Consider the following 19,554-nt stretch of genomic DNA (forward strand, 5'->3'; position numbering starts at 1 on the left):
CCAGTTAATGTCAGCATCAGTATAGTTAATTACACAAGTTGATTTGACTTTTGCATATGCTGTGTTGAAATTCTTTTATGAAGTTTGAGTATCGGGGTAGTGAGCACAGCACTTACTTTCTCCAAACATTTGACCAAATTTTCTCATGTTTATTCTGCCTGTAGTATACAACTTAAATTTTAATAAAAATGTTACTTAATAAAATTGCATGGATTTTTACTGCTTGTCTATCTGCAGCACTATTTGTTTATTTATTTATTTATTTTTACAAAACATAGCTTTACCAAGTGTCTCCCGAAAACTCTCAGGGCCACTGTGGCATTTGGTCAGTGTATCCCAGACAACATATATAGTAGCAAGGTAGCGAGACTGTTGAGACACACACCTTGTGCATTGTATTTACATAGACATATGAATAACTTCCTGTCTAAGAAATACTTTAAAACTGACGTAATGTTTTCATGCGGTGATGTGTAACTTATAATTATCCATTCATAAGCGAGTCTGCAGGCTATGTCATTGTTCCCTGCATTGACTCAACTATCTAGGGGATACTGTCATTTTACCCAGAAGCTGAGCTTCCAACGCCAAGCAGTTTTCTCTCCTGAAGCAGAACTCTTTTGGTTGCCAAGCTATGGAGAATGTTACGTGTTATCTGATACACAAACGCCATTTTTAGAACTGGCTGGTACTGCTTCTAGAGCGCACCTGATAATTGGTATATATTTAATGTGAATGTCGCTGAGAAACTATGAAAGCAGAGGCAAAAGTACCGGTGTTGGAGTTGCTCTTCAGTGTAATGTGTGAAAGCCAAGGAAGGAATAGCACATTCAGTTTGTAATTTAGTGTGATAAAAGCAAATCAGTACCTATTTAACTCGAAGTAGAATTTGGGTTTTATGCAATCCTTCATAACCTAGAATATTTTGCCAAAATGAGATACTGCTAAAAAGGATGGACTTAAATTATTAAAATAAATGCAAAATAGCAGGGAAATTTTTTAACAAGGAGGAAATAATTTCTAAGGAAAGTCACAGAAGGTTCTTAGAGTTATTGTGGTACTTGTAGACAGGCTTGATAATAGTCTAAGCTGCACTAATCCATAGAATGAACCAAATTATCTTTCCTCTCTCAAGTTTTATGATTCATATTTGGCCCGGTTATACTGTCATATATTACATAACATGGTGGAGGTTGATCAGTCAGATAGTCATGATCTTGTTGAAGTAGTTGGATGTGGTAGCCGCCTTTTATTTAGGCTAAGCAGATTAATGCTGCTTTGGTTAGTGATGGATGGGACATAGAAAAATGGTTGTCCTGGAACTAAACCCAGTGGCTGGTGGGTTGGACGTGTAATCCAGAGCAGTTTAATGTCACCTGTGTGCGAGTGGGAAAGCAGCACATACACTGTGGGAACTGTTTTGCACCAGGAGGTGCTGGTCCGTTAGGATCCCAGTAAGAAAGGCACTCCGCCTCTGTAAAGTATCATTTAAACTGCTGTTTATTAGTGCCAGCACTATAGAGAGGATGGATTGCATAGATAATCCTACACCCCTATAGATGCTGGGAACCCTCAGTTGTGCAGTATCGAACAGGCGCAGCACACTCTGCAGACCCCGTCTGTAGAAAAGGGTTTCCCGTTTCAGTGATAGGATTTTCTTACAAGAAAACAATTCTATCCATATCCATCATTTCTACTGCCAAACAGAAAGGGTGTTCATGTGGGAACCTCTTGCTGCACTTTTAGATAAAGGCAAGGACGCGCAGGTGGTGTAGTTGCTGGCACCAAGTGGGAGCTGCCTGCAGACTCCTGGTACAGTGAGCCGCAAAGTTTATCCTGTGGCCAAGGGATACATATGCACAGCACAAGACAGGTCTGAAGGCCAGGCTGTGCAGGCAGCACAGGCTTCTGTCCCAACTGTGAGGCGGGTCGCTAACTCCTCCATGTACAGTGGTCTCTGGGCCAGGATCACTGCAGGAGCCCAGCAGAAGAGGTGGCCAGGAGACATGACTGCCAGGAGAAAAATCAAAAGTGCAATCTAGAAAGAAGGTGGGTTTGGACAGACAGTCTGGAAAGAAACCTGGACCTTAAGAGTAAAGTAGATGTCTTCTACTGATGCTCTGTTCTGTGTTCAAAATGGGAGCAGAACTGGCTCATTGATTGTCCCTGCTGGACTGACGTTAGAAAGGATCGATTTCTCCTCTTAATAACTGACAACCTGAAAAATTCTTGATTGCTTACATCACAAGGGTAGTAAGAACTCACATCTATATTAAAAACCGTGTGTTACTTTTAAATGCCCGTTGCAACTTTTAATTTGCTCTTACGAGAGGCCCATTGTTTAAACTTTGCATAAAATCCCCCATGCAACGCTTATGAGCATACTCAAAGCATGATATTCTTTTGAAGCTATTGTGAAGGTCAAACCAAAATATTGTCTTTTTGAGACGTGTTGGTATGTCAGGAAGGTTGGAGTTGACAACAGGGATCTGACTGGGTCAGCGAAGTAGCTTCTGAAGTTAAATTAAGCAAAATTCCATTTAGTGGAACATGTTGTTCCAAACCACTGGAGTCGTTAACTGGCAAATGACGAAAGTATTTCTTTCTCCAACTAAAGCCCATGTGTTACGGAGCCCCCTCGTTTCACGGGCGTCACTTCTCAACCTCTTCCTGCCATGTACTTTGCGTTCCCGGCGGGCAGGGGCAGTACCCTTCCTCCGCGGCCAGCGGCAGAGGAAGTTCATTGTATCTGCGGCTCAGCTCCAGCCTCCCAGACGGACGTTTTTGGTGCGTTGTGCAAGTTTCCAGTCATGCCGAGCATTCTTAGGAAGATCGGGCGATAAGGGAGGAAATGACGGAGAGTCACCTCAGAGCCACCCAGCCCCCGCTACCGTGGCTGCCACAGCGGCGACGGTTACAGCCGGGCCCCCGCCGGCCGCTGCCGGCCCGTTTCCCCGGCGGGAGTAGACCCCCGCTGCCGGCCGTGCTCTGCAGCTTGCCGCGCCGCCTGAGCGGAGGCGGCGCTGACCCCGGAGAGGAGGCGAGGGCGGCCAGGTGAGGTGGCGGTCGGCCCGACGCCCGGGGCAGGGTCCGAGCGAGGCTCCCGGCGCCGCGCCCCGCCCCCGCCCATCTCCTCAGGGCCGCGCCCCGCCCCCCGCCCCCCCTCCCCGCGCCAGCGCTGCGGGCCGGAAGTGAGCGCACGGCGGCGGCGGTTAAGCGGCGAGAGGGGGGCTGCTTCCAGCCTGGCGCGCGCGTTCCCGGCGGCGGGAGGGAAGAAGGGAAATGGCTGTCGCCGCGGGGCGACGGCGCCGCCAGGTAGGCGTGGGGAGCCCGCCGCCGGATGTCGGGGCGAGGTTGGGGCTCTGCTCCCTACCCTCGGTCCCGTTCCTCCTTGCCGGTGTCCTCTTGCTCCTCACCCACCCCTTCTCCCGCTTCGCCCTCTCCTCCCTTAGGGGTCGCGGCGTCGCGACGGGACCCTCGGCCTGCGGGCGCTTCCCGCTGCCGGCTCGGCCTCGGCGCGGCTCCGAGGCCGGGGGCGGCCGGTGTTGCCCGCGCCGCTGGGGCGGCACCTGCGAGCGGCGGAGCCCGGGGCTCAGGCCGCGGTGGCGGGTGGGCAACGGGGCCGGGGTCAGCGCTGCCCGCACGGCTCGTCCCCGCCGCTTCATGTCTGTCCGGGCTCCTGCGAGGCGGGAGGCGGCGGAGGCGCCGCCTGCTAAAAGTACTTTTCTCGGCGAACTGCGTTATGTGAAGCGCTGGAGCGGTGCTGCTTCTGACACGAAACCGTAATTCCGAGACGTCTTGAGGAGCTGCTTGCCCTTCACAGCACTCCGGGTCCCCCAGGTGCTTTTTGCACCTGAGGGTGAGGTGTTCGGGGCGGCAGGTAGCTGTCACCGGCGCTCAGCCCCAGGGGGCCGCTTGGGAAGGCTTTAGGGAGCTGGGGCGCTCGCCCTGCGTAGGGGAAACCTTGGCTGTCGCTGCGGAGACCCGCCCGGTTTACGTTCCCTTTTTATTCATCTTGTTAGCTTTTTGAGTGGGTTAACTAACCGCGGGTTGTGCATTACCGTGGTTCCAGAGAAGTTGGCTGTTTACAAAGCTAATCCTTAAACAGCTCTGCTGTCTCCTCCGGGAGCTTTTCAGATAGTAGCTGGCTTAGTGTTCACAACTTGATCAAGTTTATTATTCTGCATCAATAAGAAAAGGTATACCTGCATCTTCGTTAGCACAAGTAACCTCCTGCTAACAGCTATGCTGCTGTTGGGGAAAGACAACATGGTAGTTAAGATGTACTGAAAATAAAAAGCTTGGAAGAAAACAAAGATTCTGATGCTCTTCCTCATCATTGTATTATTTATTGCATGTGTGGTCCTAGAGCATAGTGCAGTTAAACCCATTTTGGGGTAGGGGAGAGATGCAGAAGTTTTAAATAACAACCTTGCGTGCTTAATCCAAATCCCTTTCTGAAGGGAACTGAAAATTCAAGAAAAAAATGTGTGATGTTTGTAAAGACATTGTGCAATACCTACTTAGAATATAAACTGTTCAAGAGTAGTAGTGATGGATGACTTGTGAGGAATCCAAAGGGGAAGCAGAAATGGGGCAGGGGGAATGAAATCAGACAGATAAAATTGTTTTGTTAGCTTTGAAGGCAATTGTGTCTTTTATTCCCCCAACACTGAGAGTGGGCCCGGAAAAAACTTCATTTATATGTCTGAGAAGAAGAAAAGTTGCTTAAATTTGGCTCATTTACTGCGTTTTTGGGGGGGACACATACTATAATGCCTACCAAGTTAATTATTTTTTTTTTTAACTGGAAGCAAGTTGAAGCAAAACTAATAAGAATAAATGGATAGTGAAAGAAAGTTGCATAAAAGATAAAGGCAGTGGGAGAAAGCACAGGGAGAAGTAACAAATGCTTGAAGTTAAATGGCCTTTTGTTAGAGGGGAGGGAGTAGTAAACTGTTGTGACTCCTGTCATCTTAAATGTTGTGCTGTATTTGAACAGCCTTTTACGTAAAGATGCTTGTTCATGAAGAAATACATAGGTGGTCTCAAGATTTAAAATTCTGATTGATTCAATAAAATAGTTTTGTCCTACTTAATTACTGTGTAATAGTAATCCTGACTTAAAAACTCGAGGTGGTTCTTTCCTTTTGGAGTATTATTGTCATCATCAAGAACTCAAACATAAAGATTCATCAGTACAGATAATCAGTGTGTATAAAGATAGACTGATTTAGTTATTTTTATCTTTTTTGAGTAACTCTCTCTGTAGCAGCAAAGAAAATTTAATGCCTTAAATGGGAAATGATGCATTTCAAAATGTCAAGTAAAAAAAAAATCTTTCCTGAATTTGTGTTCCTCTGTTTCTTACTTATCAGACTAAGCTAACTTGAAACTGCTCATGTTTCTTATCCAGTGTTGTTGTTATATCTGCTATCTAGCTGAAGAAACTTGAATTAAAACATTGTTTCATGAATAAAAATGCTGAGGTGATGTTTTGGGGTTTTTTGTTGTGTTAGGCTCTGATGTGGGACCGATGCCAGACCAGTATGGGGCTATCTAGAAAAATGAATGCTAGATTTGAATCTGATTAAAGCAGGATTGTATGTTGTTTGTCTTTAAACTCTTGAAATCTTAAGGCTATCTCAGGGAAGCTTTAAAAGTTGTGTTAAATAAATATTGATAGGTAGGACAGTGTAAGCATAATGCTAACATGACTGGAATTCATAAAATATGCTCTGTGCTTTAAGATCAACCTTAATGACATTCAGGTAACCATCTTCCATTTTTTATTTCAGAAGCATTGCCTCTCAGTGCAGAAATTACTGAGTTATTTGTTTATTTTTAGAATAGTACAACAAACTTAAAAATGAGAGAGTATAGCACCAATATAAATTGTATGCTAAGTGGAAGTATAAACATATTCCTCTATTTTAACTAGAAGATGTGGATGTGTAATTACTTACCAGAGTTCAGTTTTCATCAGCAGTGGTCAATAATGCCAGTCATCTAATACAGCATTCATCCAGCCCCTTTGTACACGACAAGGTTGCTGTGATGTCAGTTTTTGCAGAAGAATGCAGAAGTTGTTTCCAGACTGGACAAGTAAGTAAAGGAAGAAATGTTTCAAAGCATGCCAGTAATGATAAACCTTACTTAATCTATTAAAGATTTAGAATAAAATGTTTTTGTCAAAGCTCACATTAAAAAAAGTTATGAGAAATATTACTTTGTTCTATACCTAAGTAGAAATGCAACCTGAAATTATTTACTTAGAGTAAGTTTAGTGTTTGTTCCAAGTTGTGGTCACTTCAGACTGCTTTCGTTGAAGAAACTGAAGTAGAGAGAGAAGTTACATCTGCATATTTCATGTAACTTGTAATTTCTCAGGTGTGTGGCATTAAAGTTATAAATAAAACCACTTACAAAAAAACCAACCATAATTGGAAACCTGCGGTCTGTAGTGTCTGAGGACTTCACGGTATTTGTGCTAAGAGTATGTCACTAGGTCAGATCTAGAGGTTGGTTAATGCATGATGACGTAGTTGAAACAGTTTGGTCCATACAGAGTTTTGAGCTCATAGATTTCAATATTGTAGTTGATGTTAGTAGTTATAGGAGACACATTGAGAACAGGGCATCAGTAACTGATAGGGTCTTCTACTTAGGTTGCAGTCACAGCAGAAAAGCGGAGAGTAGTGACAGCGCTAAGTTATGAGTGCTGACAGGTTGCACGAGTTCAGCATGCAGCTGGACAAATACCTGGAGGGAAAAATCCATCAGGGCTCTTAGTATTAGAGATGTTACCTCAGGAGTCAGGAAGTCATTGAGTGGCAAGTCGGTGGAGACTAGAAGAGTGTTTTGAGGGAGTGTCACTATGTGCTTGCCTTGGTTTAGCTCTTTTCCATTTGCATTTCTGAAGCCATCCATATAGGCAAGTTAAGGACCAGATGAATCTTTGGTCTGACTCAGTATCACCATCCTGTTCAGTTTTCTACCAATGTAGTGTTTTAAAAAAAAAAAGTAATCACTGAATCAATACATCTAATAAGCATTTAGTATTTTCTAATGTATAATGCAAAAAGGTACATGTGAATTGTGCATTTGTTCTGCCAATAATTAACAATTCTGCTTAATACTTCCATAAGAACTAGGTTTGTGACTAAGAAGCATCTGCTGGTTATAACTGAAACTGTGCAAGTTTCCTGCCTGAGGGGAAACTCATCTGCTGAAGCAAGTGGTAGAAGTAATTTGGCTACTGCAGCAGAATTGCATTTGGTTAGGCTGGTAGGTTGATACTAATACAGTGATATAGAGTTAAATATGGGACAGAGCTGTGGTGACATGGTTTTTTTTCTCCTACGCTACTAATGTTTTTGGTGATGTCTTGTTGAAGGTGTCTACTGTGCACTGCTGCACAGGGAATAGAATAGGAGCTTTGTGGGGGAGGGTTGTTTTCATCTCCCTGTGTTAATAGCCACTGTACATTGCATCATGAACTTCCTGCATTTTGCTGTGTTTTGAATGCTTTGTGACATTAGGAGGATATTTGCAGGGCTTATTTCAGGCATATAACTTCAGAAAATTGGGGGTTTTACTGTGGTCCTCAGTCTATGCTGCAGAATGTTATAAAACTATCTGGAAGGTGTTTGGGCATCTATTTGAGTAACTAAAGCAGATAGCACAAATGTTTCTTTCCTCTTTTCTCTGTCCTCCCCACCCTGTAGACACTTTTTATATATTTGATTGAACATGTAGTTTAAAATGTTGTCTACCTTCTGCTTAGTACCACTGGTATTGGAATTAATGGAAGTACTAGGATAGCTAGATGCTCCAGATAATTTGTCACGCTTTACTGTGATCAGGCCTGCGTTCCCCGAATAACTAAAACTTTGATTCCAATAAAGCTCTGAGCACCCTTGTCACCTTCTCATAACTGATCCTGTTTTGAGCAGGTAATGGAACTAGAGACCTCCTGAGGCCCCTTCCAGTTTTAATTGTTCCATGGAAGTGATACTCCAGACTAAAATTATTTTGCATATCAGGGATTACTGAATAAATGATTCAGCTGGGGAATCAAAATATTTGGGGCAATGGCATTACTTAAAAAATAAAAAAACCCACCTCTAAAACAGTAGCTAATGTTGAGTCTGTGTGGAATATTTTGTATTGTGTGAGTGTTTTCAAGTACCCTTTGAAATGAGGGACTGGTGGAAAAGTGTGAATCATAAGGGTGACATGGAGAAAAGCACAACTTTAGAGGTGGCTGAGAAGCGAGAGAACCAGTAAAAAGTTTTTAAAAAGCAAACTTCTAAAACAGAAGGAGTGGATGTGAAAGCATTATTCTGTAAGGGGAAACATTGCAACGGAACTAAAATTCTTAGCCTTTGTCAAACAATGCTGGTAATACGCTTGGCTGTAAAGCATGGAAGAAGAAAAAATCTTGGCCAAGTGCATCAGAATGAAACAGCCTGGGATGCCATCAGTTTCAGTATTGCTTTTTCTGGTATCTGCATCCAGAAAATACTGGGCAGGAACAGAATTGCAGGTATGCTGCTAGATAGCTGAGAACAAAATAGAAATACAGAGATGCAAAAGTTGGTGAGTAGTTCTACAGCTGATGAGACCCATGTCAAGTTTCCTGTTGATTTGTGTCTTCAGCTGATTGGCTTTAAGGGCTTCTTGCTGTGATTCAAGCATTTATAAAGATTATCCGGGTAATAAATCCATGGTGTCCAACAATATGAGTTCATGCTACTGTTTTCTTCTAGCTGTGACACCCAGTTGTTTTTATGAAATGTATGTGGAATTTAATTATCTTTTAAGACCCCTATCTCTTGAACAGACTTAAATGGTGATTGGGCTTAAAATTTGAGAGGAGTAGAACAGCGTAAATATGCTGAAGCAGCTTGCAAACAAACTGTACCAAATCTGCATGTATCCACGTCTACCCGTGGAATAGCTTGCAGTGGCTAATGGTGCAAACTACTGGTTCAAGAAGGGGGAAGAGTACTTTGTAGCAATGAAAAACATATGATCTGTAGGTAGCTGTAGCTGCCCACGCTAAGATTTGGCTGGAACATCATGATGGATGCTTCCACCCTTTGTCTCTCTTGGAACATTGATCAAAAAAAAATCAAGATTCTACAGTTACAAAGTATGCCATATCTAGTAACAGTCTTCTGCACAGTGTCATGGATGAAAGTTGATTTAAGTAGAAGAGTTCATAAGTATTTTTATAAGTACTGAAACAGCTGAGGCTTGATTTTTTTTTTTTTAAGGGAATTGTTGCCAATATTGAAAGACCTTGAAATATTCCTGGAGGCTTCCTGTTCTAGAGCTGGAAACACCCTATTCCTACCTAGCTTTCAAGATCAGAGGTTTTGTGATGAAACTGTAGTTTTTAGATGTAAATGAATTTTCAAAATCAAAGTTAAGAGATGCAGTTGCTGGTCTGGGTACGGCTGCTTAGGTATTTACAAGCTGAATGATTTGAGCAAAACAGAAATGAATGCTGGTTCAGAGTTTGTGCCCAATTAAAAATTGCACCTGTATTAAGCTAGTGAAACTGTCTTTGAAGATTTAGTAGACATGACCCAAAACAATATGGATTCAGTCTTTTGATTAACTGTGTTAATCTTGTCTGTACAGGGGCGCTTTCTAATTTTGCTAAAATGACTGGATTAAAGAAGCTACTAAGTTTTTAAGTTTTTAGTGGAAAGAGAGTGTGATAGAACTATGTACCTGAAACACTAGGCTTTCAGGGCTACTTATGTACACATCATTGAAAAACTTCTAATTTGAACCTAACAGTATTCTAAAAAATATTGGACTTAGTCATGGCATGACTTTTTGAAGTGTCTGTTCAGTTTTTTCTCGATTTGTAGCAATCTGAATGCATCTGGTAGAGATGGCTTTTGAACATCAAAGTTCTTGTGTTTTTTCTTACTAAAGAGTTTTCCTGCTGTGGCAAATCTCTTGCTATGAATTCCTTTCCAGATGATTAGTACTTTCCACAGTATATTACTGCTGTCTTATTTTGCTAAGTTTTCTGTGTTATCCCATAAAACTGCTACCATCTCTGGTATGCAGGCAAGATTTGTTAATTCTTAAGTTAGCTATCATTCAATGTTAGGCAAATGCCTCAAATATTTTGGGTTTTTTTTTTTTTAATTAATGGCAAAATAACCACAGAATTATTGTGAAAATTACACTTGTTTTGAGGAAGCTCTGGCTACTGTATGTCAGGGCATTACTTTACAAAGAATGCAGGAAATAGTCTGACTTGTTGTCATTGCTTCTGTATTTAGTGCTTGGACTCTAGGGAATTTATGTGCACTGACTTGTGATAACTATAAAGTATTTCTTAAGAATGAATTATCCAAATAATGTTCTCTGCTTGTTTAGTGCTAGAACAAATTATAAATAGAATGTTAAAACTTTGGGTTCTTTTGAAAATTGTTGTGCAACTCTTCTTAAGTAGAGAAGAATGTTAACATGTACATGAGCAGATGGTGAGATTACCTCTGATTAAGGTAACAGGCTTTATCCCTAATAAAGTCATCCCTTGCTCATTAAGATAAGAAACTAATTTAGATTTTTGAGAGTCTTTGTCCTGGTAGATATGTAATATCCTGTATTAATTTTCCTGAAGTTTCTCACCAGAAACCTGTATTTTCCTCATTAGAAAAAAATTCTTCAGGGTTCAATTTTATGTATTTGCTAGAGTAGTGTATATGTAAATATATATTGTTTTTTATGTAAGCCTCTGTAAGTGAAAATCTGGTTTGAGATTAATTTTCATTCCACGTAGAGGCTTTGATCTGAAGAAGATGGTCAGACATCTTGCTCTTTCTTGGTTCTTGATATTAATAAAGTTTTGTTGCTGCATTTTTTTAAAAGAGCATTTCACTCCTTTGAAATAATGAACAATGAGCAATACTCAAGGAAATAAAATTACATAGCAATACACAAGTACTTGACTAAGCAAATTAACTTTAGACTCTAAACCTGTTTCTTCAAAACTGCCTCCAAGGAAGCTCTTGGGGAAACTCTGCTAGACTGGAGCCAGAGAAGAGGGTCTGCGGGCTCATGCCTGATCACATCTGGTCAAATATGTAAAGAAAATATTGCTTAAAGCTAACTAAGTCTCACTGCAAGAGACAGATCACCTTTTGTCAAGGTTGTAGATAAATCGAGTGGCTGAAATTTTTAGACTTGCTTTTAAATGAAGCAGGCAGTATTGGTGAGTTACTTCTAGGGCACTGTAAATATGTGACTCTGTATAAAGTATGAACGTGTCTATTTAATTTCAAATTTAGGGCAGAAATAAGTGGTGTAGGAGACTGTTTTATTACTTGCAAATTTCTTTTATAAAGCCTTCGGTTGCTTCTAGTTTTGCTTTTTAAAAAAAACCCCAAACATCTAACCCATTGTTTAAGTGTTTGGAAAGAGAATTGTGCTCTTGAAGGTGAACAGATTGACAGTTGAAAACTGATTATTACTGTTACTTAAAATAGTGTGCAGCAGTTGAGATGAGAACAATCCTGACTCTTTAAGGATTACTTCCAGGTATTCCAGTGACTTCCAGTTGTTGCTAACTTCTGGTGAATTCCTGTGTTATGGTCAGTAATAATGCTTCAGGTATCTGTTTTTCCTGTTTCTGGGATTTGAATCGAAACACGTTCATCTGAGTGTTTGAGGAGTTTCCTGCTGATAGATGTTCCAAATGGAATTTGCCCTTCTCCTTGTACATGTTGGAGAAGTTTAAATTTTGCTCACTCTCCGCCTTTGAACTTAGGCGGCTACAAAGTCAGGGGTTCAAAGTGAAGCTTAACTTAAGTGAAAATGTTAACTGATGTGGTGTAGTCAGCATTTAAAAGAGGGTCTGTCTTTATTCTAATCATGCTTACGACAAGGGAGCTTTTCTTCCGATGTTTTATCATGTGAATTTACTGCTTGAAACTGGCATGCAGTATAAAGTTTTGCTAAAACTATTGCAATTTTATCAGACTTTTAAAATCAGTTTTTAACTTCAAACTGTTTGAAAACTGCAGTCTGCTTTAAAAAATTGACAGAAATTTATACACTGATTTGGTTTTAGAAGTTTCCCAAGGACAGGACTTACGCTTAATTTGATGACTGTATTGATGCTGATGAGGCTGTCTTGCAAAAAAAAATAAAAATAAAAAAATCAACTTTTCAGATAACCACTAATAATTATATTCTTTCTTGTTGAGTACTAGAATTCACTGGATTTGTCAGTGTGAGTGTGCAATCATACACTGACAAAAACGCAGCAGCATAATGCTGCCTTGTAAAGTACACAAGCAATTATTGAGCGATTGGGATTCTCTAGATGTTACAACTGAATGTGCTGCAGTAGTTGTGCACCATGTTTCTGAGTGCTGAGGAATGTATGTTTATCTGCAGTCGTGACTTTGTGGAGCAGTGACTTGTGAGTAGGAGACCGCTTGGCAAGTATGGAGATTAAAGCTGTCACTTTCAGCAGAGAAGTAAGGCTTCCTACTTTTTAAGGAGCCAGAGTTGTTCTATATAGTTACTTTGAAGACCATATAATCTTGATGTTTTCTCCTTAAGAAAAATCACTTGCAGCTGTAATTATCAAACAGCACCAAAATGCATTGATAATCTTCAAAGTTGTAGCCGAAATGGTTCTGAATAGTCTCAGAAAGTATGATTATATTTCAGGTTTTTTTAAATAAAATTCAGGGAAAAAAAATAATCCTGCTGCTATTTAGAATCTTTAGGCAACAGCAAGACTGTGAAAATTGCGCTTACCTCATGCTGCTGCTTCCTGCAAAAGCCAAGTAGGAATTATTGAGAGGACTTCATAAGTCAGGGTGTTATTGCATCTGAAAATTTGACATAGCAATTTTAACTAGCTGTAAGTTAATAAAGAGATAAAAGCCTGCTTGGATATCTAGGCAGTCTGAGCAGTTGGTCTAAAGTATATTAGACTACTTGTTAGGATATTATCCATGGCTAGTAGGCTTAGACCATCTACAAAATATTGAGTACATCTTTAAGAGAACATTTAAAATGACTGTCCTGCTCACAGGAGGATAGTAAATCACAGAATGTCACTGAAGGCCACAGCTGTGCTGTAAATGGGACCAGGGACCTGCACTGTCTATAAAGGAACCCAGCAAAAAAGTTTGGGGTTTAATTGGTTTTTTTAGTCAATTCCATGATCAAGTTCAACACTTAGCTGTGCAAATAGGCAGCAGATAGGACAGGACTTATTTATAACGGTAATGGATGTTTCAGTTGTTCTGTAGATGCCCTCTTTACTTTTAATTTAACTTACACCTTGTTTTGGTACCTGTAGCATCAGTTCTGGTTTAATCTTGCTTTGTGAAGGATTTCACCTGAATTTGTTTTCAGACTTAGCTGAAATGTATAAAACCTCTTATAAAGAAGTCAGTTCTTCACAATATAAACCACTGAAACAAAGTAGATAAAACAAAAGCTTGGCCAGAGTCTTAAAGAATTTAAAGAATTTGTTAGAAATCTGTGAAGAATCTTGTTGTCTATGTGGCAAGTCCACAGAAGTTCAGTCAGTTTGTTTAAAGCACATATCTCTGGTCTGATTCAAAGTTGGGAGGGAAGAAACATCTAATAGATGTGAATAGCAAGGGAACAAAAAGACAGACTTTTGAGTTATCTACATTATTTGCTGCAGAGAACTTGATTTGTAGATTGTTGCATGACTTAAACCCATGATGATTTACATCTAAGGGGCTCATCTAGTTCAGTGAAACTGTGTTTTAAGGAGGATTGCTGTTTATGTAACTCTCCTAGCAGAAACTCATTATTCGTGACTTTTATGTTGCTACTTGATATGCATACTAGCTGTTGCTGGAGGACATCTTATCTCCTGGACTCAATTCTAACCTGTCTGTGTGTAAAAGCTATAGAATAAAGTAGAAATAACACTGACAAATCAGTATTCTTATGGTAATCTCTTGTAAGATTATGTTAATTAAAAAGCATAGATATTGTGGTGAATATGAGAAGTTGTATAATAGTACTGAGCACAAGATGGGAATTGGAGAAGATGTCATTTCCTTGGTGGTGGCCTTAAGCAAAAGTGAGCTTTCAGAGTTTCTTCCCTAACATAGTAGTGAATGACACTCTCTTTAAGGGGCTGTTGAAGGGATTACTTAATGAGCAGCTGTCCTTAAATCACTTATTTTGCTTGTCCAAGAAATAGCATTTCATAAACATTATTTCTCTTGTTAAGAGGGTAGAGTACAATGAGATTTCCCAAAGGAAGGGAGGTCCTTCAGCATCATTATAACCATCATAATCATGGTACAGCAGTTTAATAGGTCTGTAGGATTTTGGGTTTTTTAATATGTTGAAGTAAACTTCAAGTCCCCTTGATAATGTGCTTTATCAATGCTGGATATTTGATAGTCTTTAGAATGATTTCTACTTGTGAGATTGAACCTGGCTAAGTGTGCAGAATTGCACAAATCTGAAAACAGTTAGGTACCTGAATATAGCTTTTCTGTGTCTTAGGTTTAGTGGTGGAAAAATAAACCTGTTGGTAAGTACTAGTAAGAAAAATAAATGGGTCTCACATAATTCAAAGGCTGTGAATTTAACTGTGTGGCTTCTGTTTTTGAGTTAAAAAAAAAAAGTCTCTCTGAAATTTCAATGTTCTGGGTTTCTGAAGGACGTGTGCAACCTTGTCAGTTGGTGATGTATGACTTAGTAGTCCTCCACATGTGATTTCTTTTATGCATTTCTAATGTTTCATTTCCTTTTCAGATCTGCTAAACCTACTCCGAAGCAAAGGGTGGACAACCAGTACAAGGGAAACGTTGCTTCTTTAAATGGACATCTGCTCTTACGATATGGCCCAGATATCCAGTAGCAATGGATTTAAACAGCGCTCCTCACCTTCTTTGGCAGCCACCAGGTCAAAAGATGTGGACAAAGAGGAGGCGTTGCAGATGGAAGCTGAGGCATTAGCTAAGATCCAGAAAGAAAGAGGTGTAGCTGGTAATAAACAAACTTTTCATTTTTTTCAAACCAGACAAAAAGCAGAGACTCATAACAAACAGGACCATGATCTCATGGTGTTTCCAGAGTCTGATGCCAAGAGCATGGAAGATAAACTAAGTTCCATTGACATAGAGAAGCTTACTCATGCTGAACTAGAGAAGCTGCTGCTGGATGACAGTTTTGAAGCTAGTAAAGTACCTACGTTACCAGCGAGTCCTATTTTGAGCCCATCTGTGTCCTCGCAATTTTATCTTGGGCCTTCAGGTCAGAGAAGACAGTGGACGCCTGCGATACCAGCACCTGTGACATGCACTTTACCTCCTATTTACCCCTCAGCTTCTTACACAAAACAGACTGGTGTATTTCAAAATGGCTTCCATCCAAATGTGTCCTCCTATCACTCTAGAGAACCTATTTATCTTGGTCTTCCAAGACAGTCGCAATACATTTCGTACCCATTGGCAGCTACTACACCTTTCCATCCACAAGGAAACCTACCTATATATCCTCCAGTACTTACACCAGAAATGGCAAAAGTATTTGACAAAATTGCGAGCACCTCAGAATTTCTGAAAAATGGGAAGTCAAGCACAGACTTAGAAATGACTGCTATAAAGTCTGCAGTTTCTAACCTACCAGCCTCGGAAAGCTGCGGGGATGTTAGTAAATTTGATTGGTTAGATTTGGATCCCCTAAGTAAACCAAAAGTAGATAGTGTGGAGCCTTTAAATAAGACAGAGAATGACGGAGAGAGGGCTTCAAGTATAACTGCTGAAGATCCATGGGATGCTGTGCTGTTAGAAGAAAAGCTGTTAGTAACTTGTCATCTGGAAAGAAAAATTAATGGGAAATCTTCTGGAGCAACGGTTACAAGGAGCCAGTCATTAAACATGAGAACGACTCAACTTACGAAGTTACAGGGCCAAACATCACAGGTATGTAAAGCAGTATTTTTGAATTGCAGCATAATAGTAAAGATTAATCACAGTATTTAAAGACACTTTAAGGTCTGGTTTTGTTTGTTAAATATTACTTGGCTTGAGCGGTGTCCAAATAATGTGATGTTACTAGCATACATATTAGTGATATTGAGAAAATTGAACATTATTGCTGAACTAAATCCCAGAGTAACTCTGGCCTTGTATAATCTTTTTACGCTTCCTGAGGAAACTGCTGTTTTTCAACACACTACAAAAAAGATATTGAAACAATCTTCAGAACAATTAAGTATTTAAATCATATTAATAAATATTCAAATTAATGATCAATTGACATGATATTACAAAATAAAAAGATGACGAGTTAGACACTGAAAGCTTTATCTTGAGCAGCCTTTATCTCAGATTTTTCAAAAAAATCATTCTTTTGTCTTCTTTGACCTGCAAGCTTTTTTTAAAAAAATAAATTTAAAAAGGTAGAATAGAAGGGTGGCATAGTCCAAACTCTTTTCTTCTCTACCATTATCACTTACAGTCTTTCACAGGACCACTATAATTCTTTCATAGGCAGAGTTCTTTCCTTCTGTGCCAGAATGCTAGAGAGATCATAGCTGAACTTTTTAGTTATACTGTCCTGGAAGGTGGGGTGCCTGTTGGGTCAGAAACCCTGTACTTCTGGAAGAAGGAAAACCATCTTTGTGTGATGTTACTTTTATCAGGCAGGGCAAAAGGGTGATTTCTGCTCTAGGATCAGGATCACTTTCATCAAAATTTCAGGACAAATATGCCAATAGAGGCTTTAGTTATGACACTCATCTTTTTGGACATCGTGCACATGTAGTTAGTATCAAAGCTAAACTGTACAGCAGATGATCAATACCGTAGTAATCTCATCTGGTTAATTATGCCCTCATGAATGCATCCTGCCCTTTTCCAAGTCTGGTAAAGGACTGTACATATCTTTTAACTTATCTTTTTAAATTCTGTGATAATTCCATCATAAACCAAGCCATTACATTTTAAAATATTAGTCACCTCACTATAAAGTGAATATGAATACTTTTGTAGTTTTATTTTTTGGTAGAGAGTACAAAGACTGAAGGAAAAGTCTTCAGTAGAAAAGCCAACACCCTGGCAAGGGTGATAATGACAGGAAAAATAGTATTTGTAGAAACTGGTTAGAGGGGGAAGAGTAAAACATTTGTTTGTCTTGGAGACTTTGGATTGCAGCTATTTTGAATTCTTATGTATTGTTTGAGTGTTTTTAATAGGCTGGGGACATACCATAAAAACAGCTGTTAACAGTCAGGGATATTTTCCAAATTACTCCTTAATTCTTCTCTCTCGTTCCCCATCCCCAAACTGGGGGGAGTTTATGTTTTGGGGTGTGTGTTGTTTTTTTTTTCCCTCAGAAGAAGGAATATGTACTAGACTTTGGCTTGAAAGACTGTCTAAATTCACATTGAAGTGAAATTTTTGGCCCCTTATTTGAAGGATTTCCTGTTTTTCTGGGCTAGTTGTCAGTATTTTGGCAAAAGTTTAATAGAAGGCTGGTGGAGAAGGACCAAAAAAAATCCTAAACCCAAGAAAACCCCTTTATCCCTGTTTTTTAAGGGATCACATTTTTAAGATGGCGTGTGTGAAGATCTTGGGGTCTAACTTTATTTTTTTTTTTTTCCCCACTCACTCTTGAGCTGTGATATGTGAGCTCAGTTATTTCCTAGTATTTGGAGAGGCATGTACATTTGGGCTATACAGCAGTTTGCTGGTTCAGTTTGTCATGTTCTCTAGTGATGTGTATCAGTTTTCCAGTCATGTTTGATTGGTTGTAATGTAACTATTGTCTGGAATAGCTAGATTATATTGAATCAGTGCTTCTGAAGCGTTGTCTGTACAAAGTAATATTTTACTGTTGCCGAATGAAATCTTTTTTTATGAATTCCAGGTTTTTTGAAGAATGTAGGATTTATAAGGGTCTTTCCTGTATATCAGGTCCAATCCCATGCTATTTGCAGATCATGTGTTAACTGATTCATAAAGTGCTCAAGCTCTACCTTCACATGTGGTCTTTTCCTCCTGCTACTTTTGATTTAAAGGCTGTTGCAGACCCTCACTGTCTTTATCAGTCATCTGATTTTCAGCAGAAATGCATTCATAACTAGCTCTTAGCAAATGTTCTTCTTAACAGGCTGGAACAGCAGGTATTTAAGATGAAGAACAATTTTTGATGTTTACCTCAGCATGTTATAAGAGACAGTGCCTTTCTGTCAGCTTTCATTGCAAGTGCTTTGTGATAGCTTCTCTTTCCTCTCAGTTTTTGAAGATGGCTTATGAGAATTGTAGTTCTCTATGTGAGAGCACAGCGTACCACGTGCCTTGTACAGTGGCATGAATAAACCCTCATTACAGGTAGGGGCATCCTGCTTGATCTACTTTTATTGCATTTGCTTTATTCATGACAGCTTCATAACAGTACATATTGATCCTGTAGTCAATTAATATATATGATTTCCTTAAGCCACCATCTTTTTCAAACAAATTCTTAATTTATAGCACACTCCTGCAGGACATGCCTAATTGAAGGTTTGAGATTTACTTTCCACTTCTGTTCCCCCAGTCTGTGGTTTACTAGTTTTGGCATAAACTCCAGTTCTAGTCTGTATTATAAAGTTAGCTGACGATACAAGACTGTAAATTATCAGCAGGGGTGTTTCTGCTGTTGTGCTGAGTTATTAAAGGAGATAACAAATGGATCTAAACACAAGTCTCTCAAACAGATATCCTTTCAATGTAACCTGTGGCTTTTGCTTTATCTTTTGTCCATTCTGTGCTGCTACTTTATTTTCTAGTTTAAGTGATTTTCCATCTGGTATAGTAGGAAGCTGAGTTATTTAGCCTCTATTTTTGGCAGTTTTCTTGTATTTTTATCCCATTTACCTCCAGGTATATATTTCTTTCAAAGTATATTCTGAGGTCTTGCATACTAACTAGTTTGGATCATTTTTTCCCCTGAATAACTCAATCTCACTGCCCCTTTAAACAAAACTATTAGTAAAAATGCCTATTTCTATATTTTGATTCTATCATATTATCTTTAATCCCTTGAATCAATAGATCGCTTTGAGTTTTGTTTCATATTTGATGAAGTATCTATATATTTGGTATTCCCTTTTAAATACTTCAGTGTTTGTAGCTCCTTTCTGAAAGCAGAGGCAAAATCATCATTTTGTCCTATTTCAGGTGTTGTCTTCTCTACCTTTCTTCTCCACAGAGCTGAAGAATCTTGTGGCTTTATATACTCATGGGATTTAATTTAACTTGACTTTTGGTCATTTACTGGATTTGGGGTTTGTTTAGGTTTTTTTATTGTTTAGTAATTGTATTTGCAGACCCCTTCTGTTTTTACAGGTTGTGCTGATAAGAACTATTTATCTAGTTTGGCCTGAAGTCCTTTCTTCCAAGTTATTTCCTGTTTGAATGATAACTCCTAGATTTGCTCATCTGGAAGTTAAAGAAATTCAAATCCTACTTGTTACTCAAAACCCTAATCATCTGAGTTAAGTGGATTTTAAATCGGTTT

General features: G+C 39.6%; 1 protein-coding gene across 3 annotated transcripts in view; it reads left to right on the forward strand.

Annotated features, from left to right (window-relative positions):
• The first annotated feature begins 2,613 nt into the window (after positions 1–2,613).
• PIK3C2A (phosphatidylinositol-4-phosphate 3-kinase catalytic subunit type 2 alpha) overlaps positions 2,614–19,554 on the forward strand; it is a 53,025-nt gene continuing 36,084 nt past the window's right edge. The window contains exons 1-3 of one of the 3 annotated variants that reach the window (XM_075755038.1): positions 3,194–3,315; positions 9,282–9,380; positions 14,800–15,971. In XM_075755038.1, the coding sequence (XP_075611153.1) occupies positions 14,865–15,971 (1,107 nt within the window). In that variant the 5' untranslated portion in view covers positions 3,194–3,315; positions 9,282–9,380; positions 14,800–14,864. Of the gene's footprint in view, positions 3,055–3,180; positions 3,316–9,281; positions 9,381–14,799; positions 15,972–19,554 lie in introns of those variants that run through there. The other 2 variants (XM_075755039.1, XM_075755037.1) reach the window with 2 other exon arrangements.

The sequence above is a fragment of the Balearica regulorum genome, chromosome 5 (assembly GCF_011004875.1).
Source record: "Balearica regulorum gibbericeps isolate bBalReg1 chromosome 5, bBalReg1.pri, whole genome shotgun sequence".
In the NCBI taxonomy this organism is placed as follows: domain Eukaryota; kingdom Metazoa; phylum Chordata; class Aves; order Gruiformes; family Gruidae; genus Balearica; species Balearica regulorum.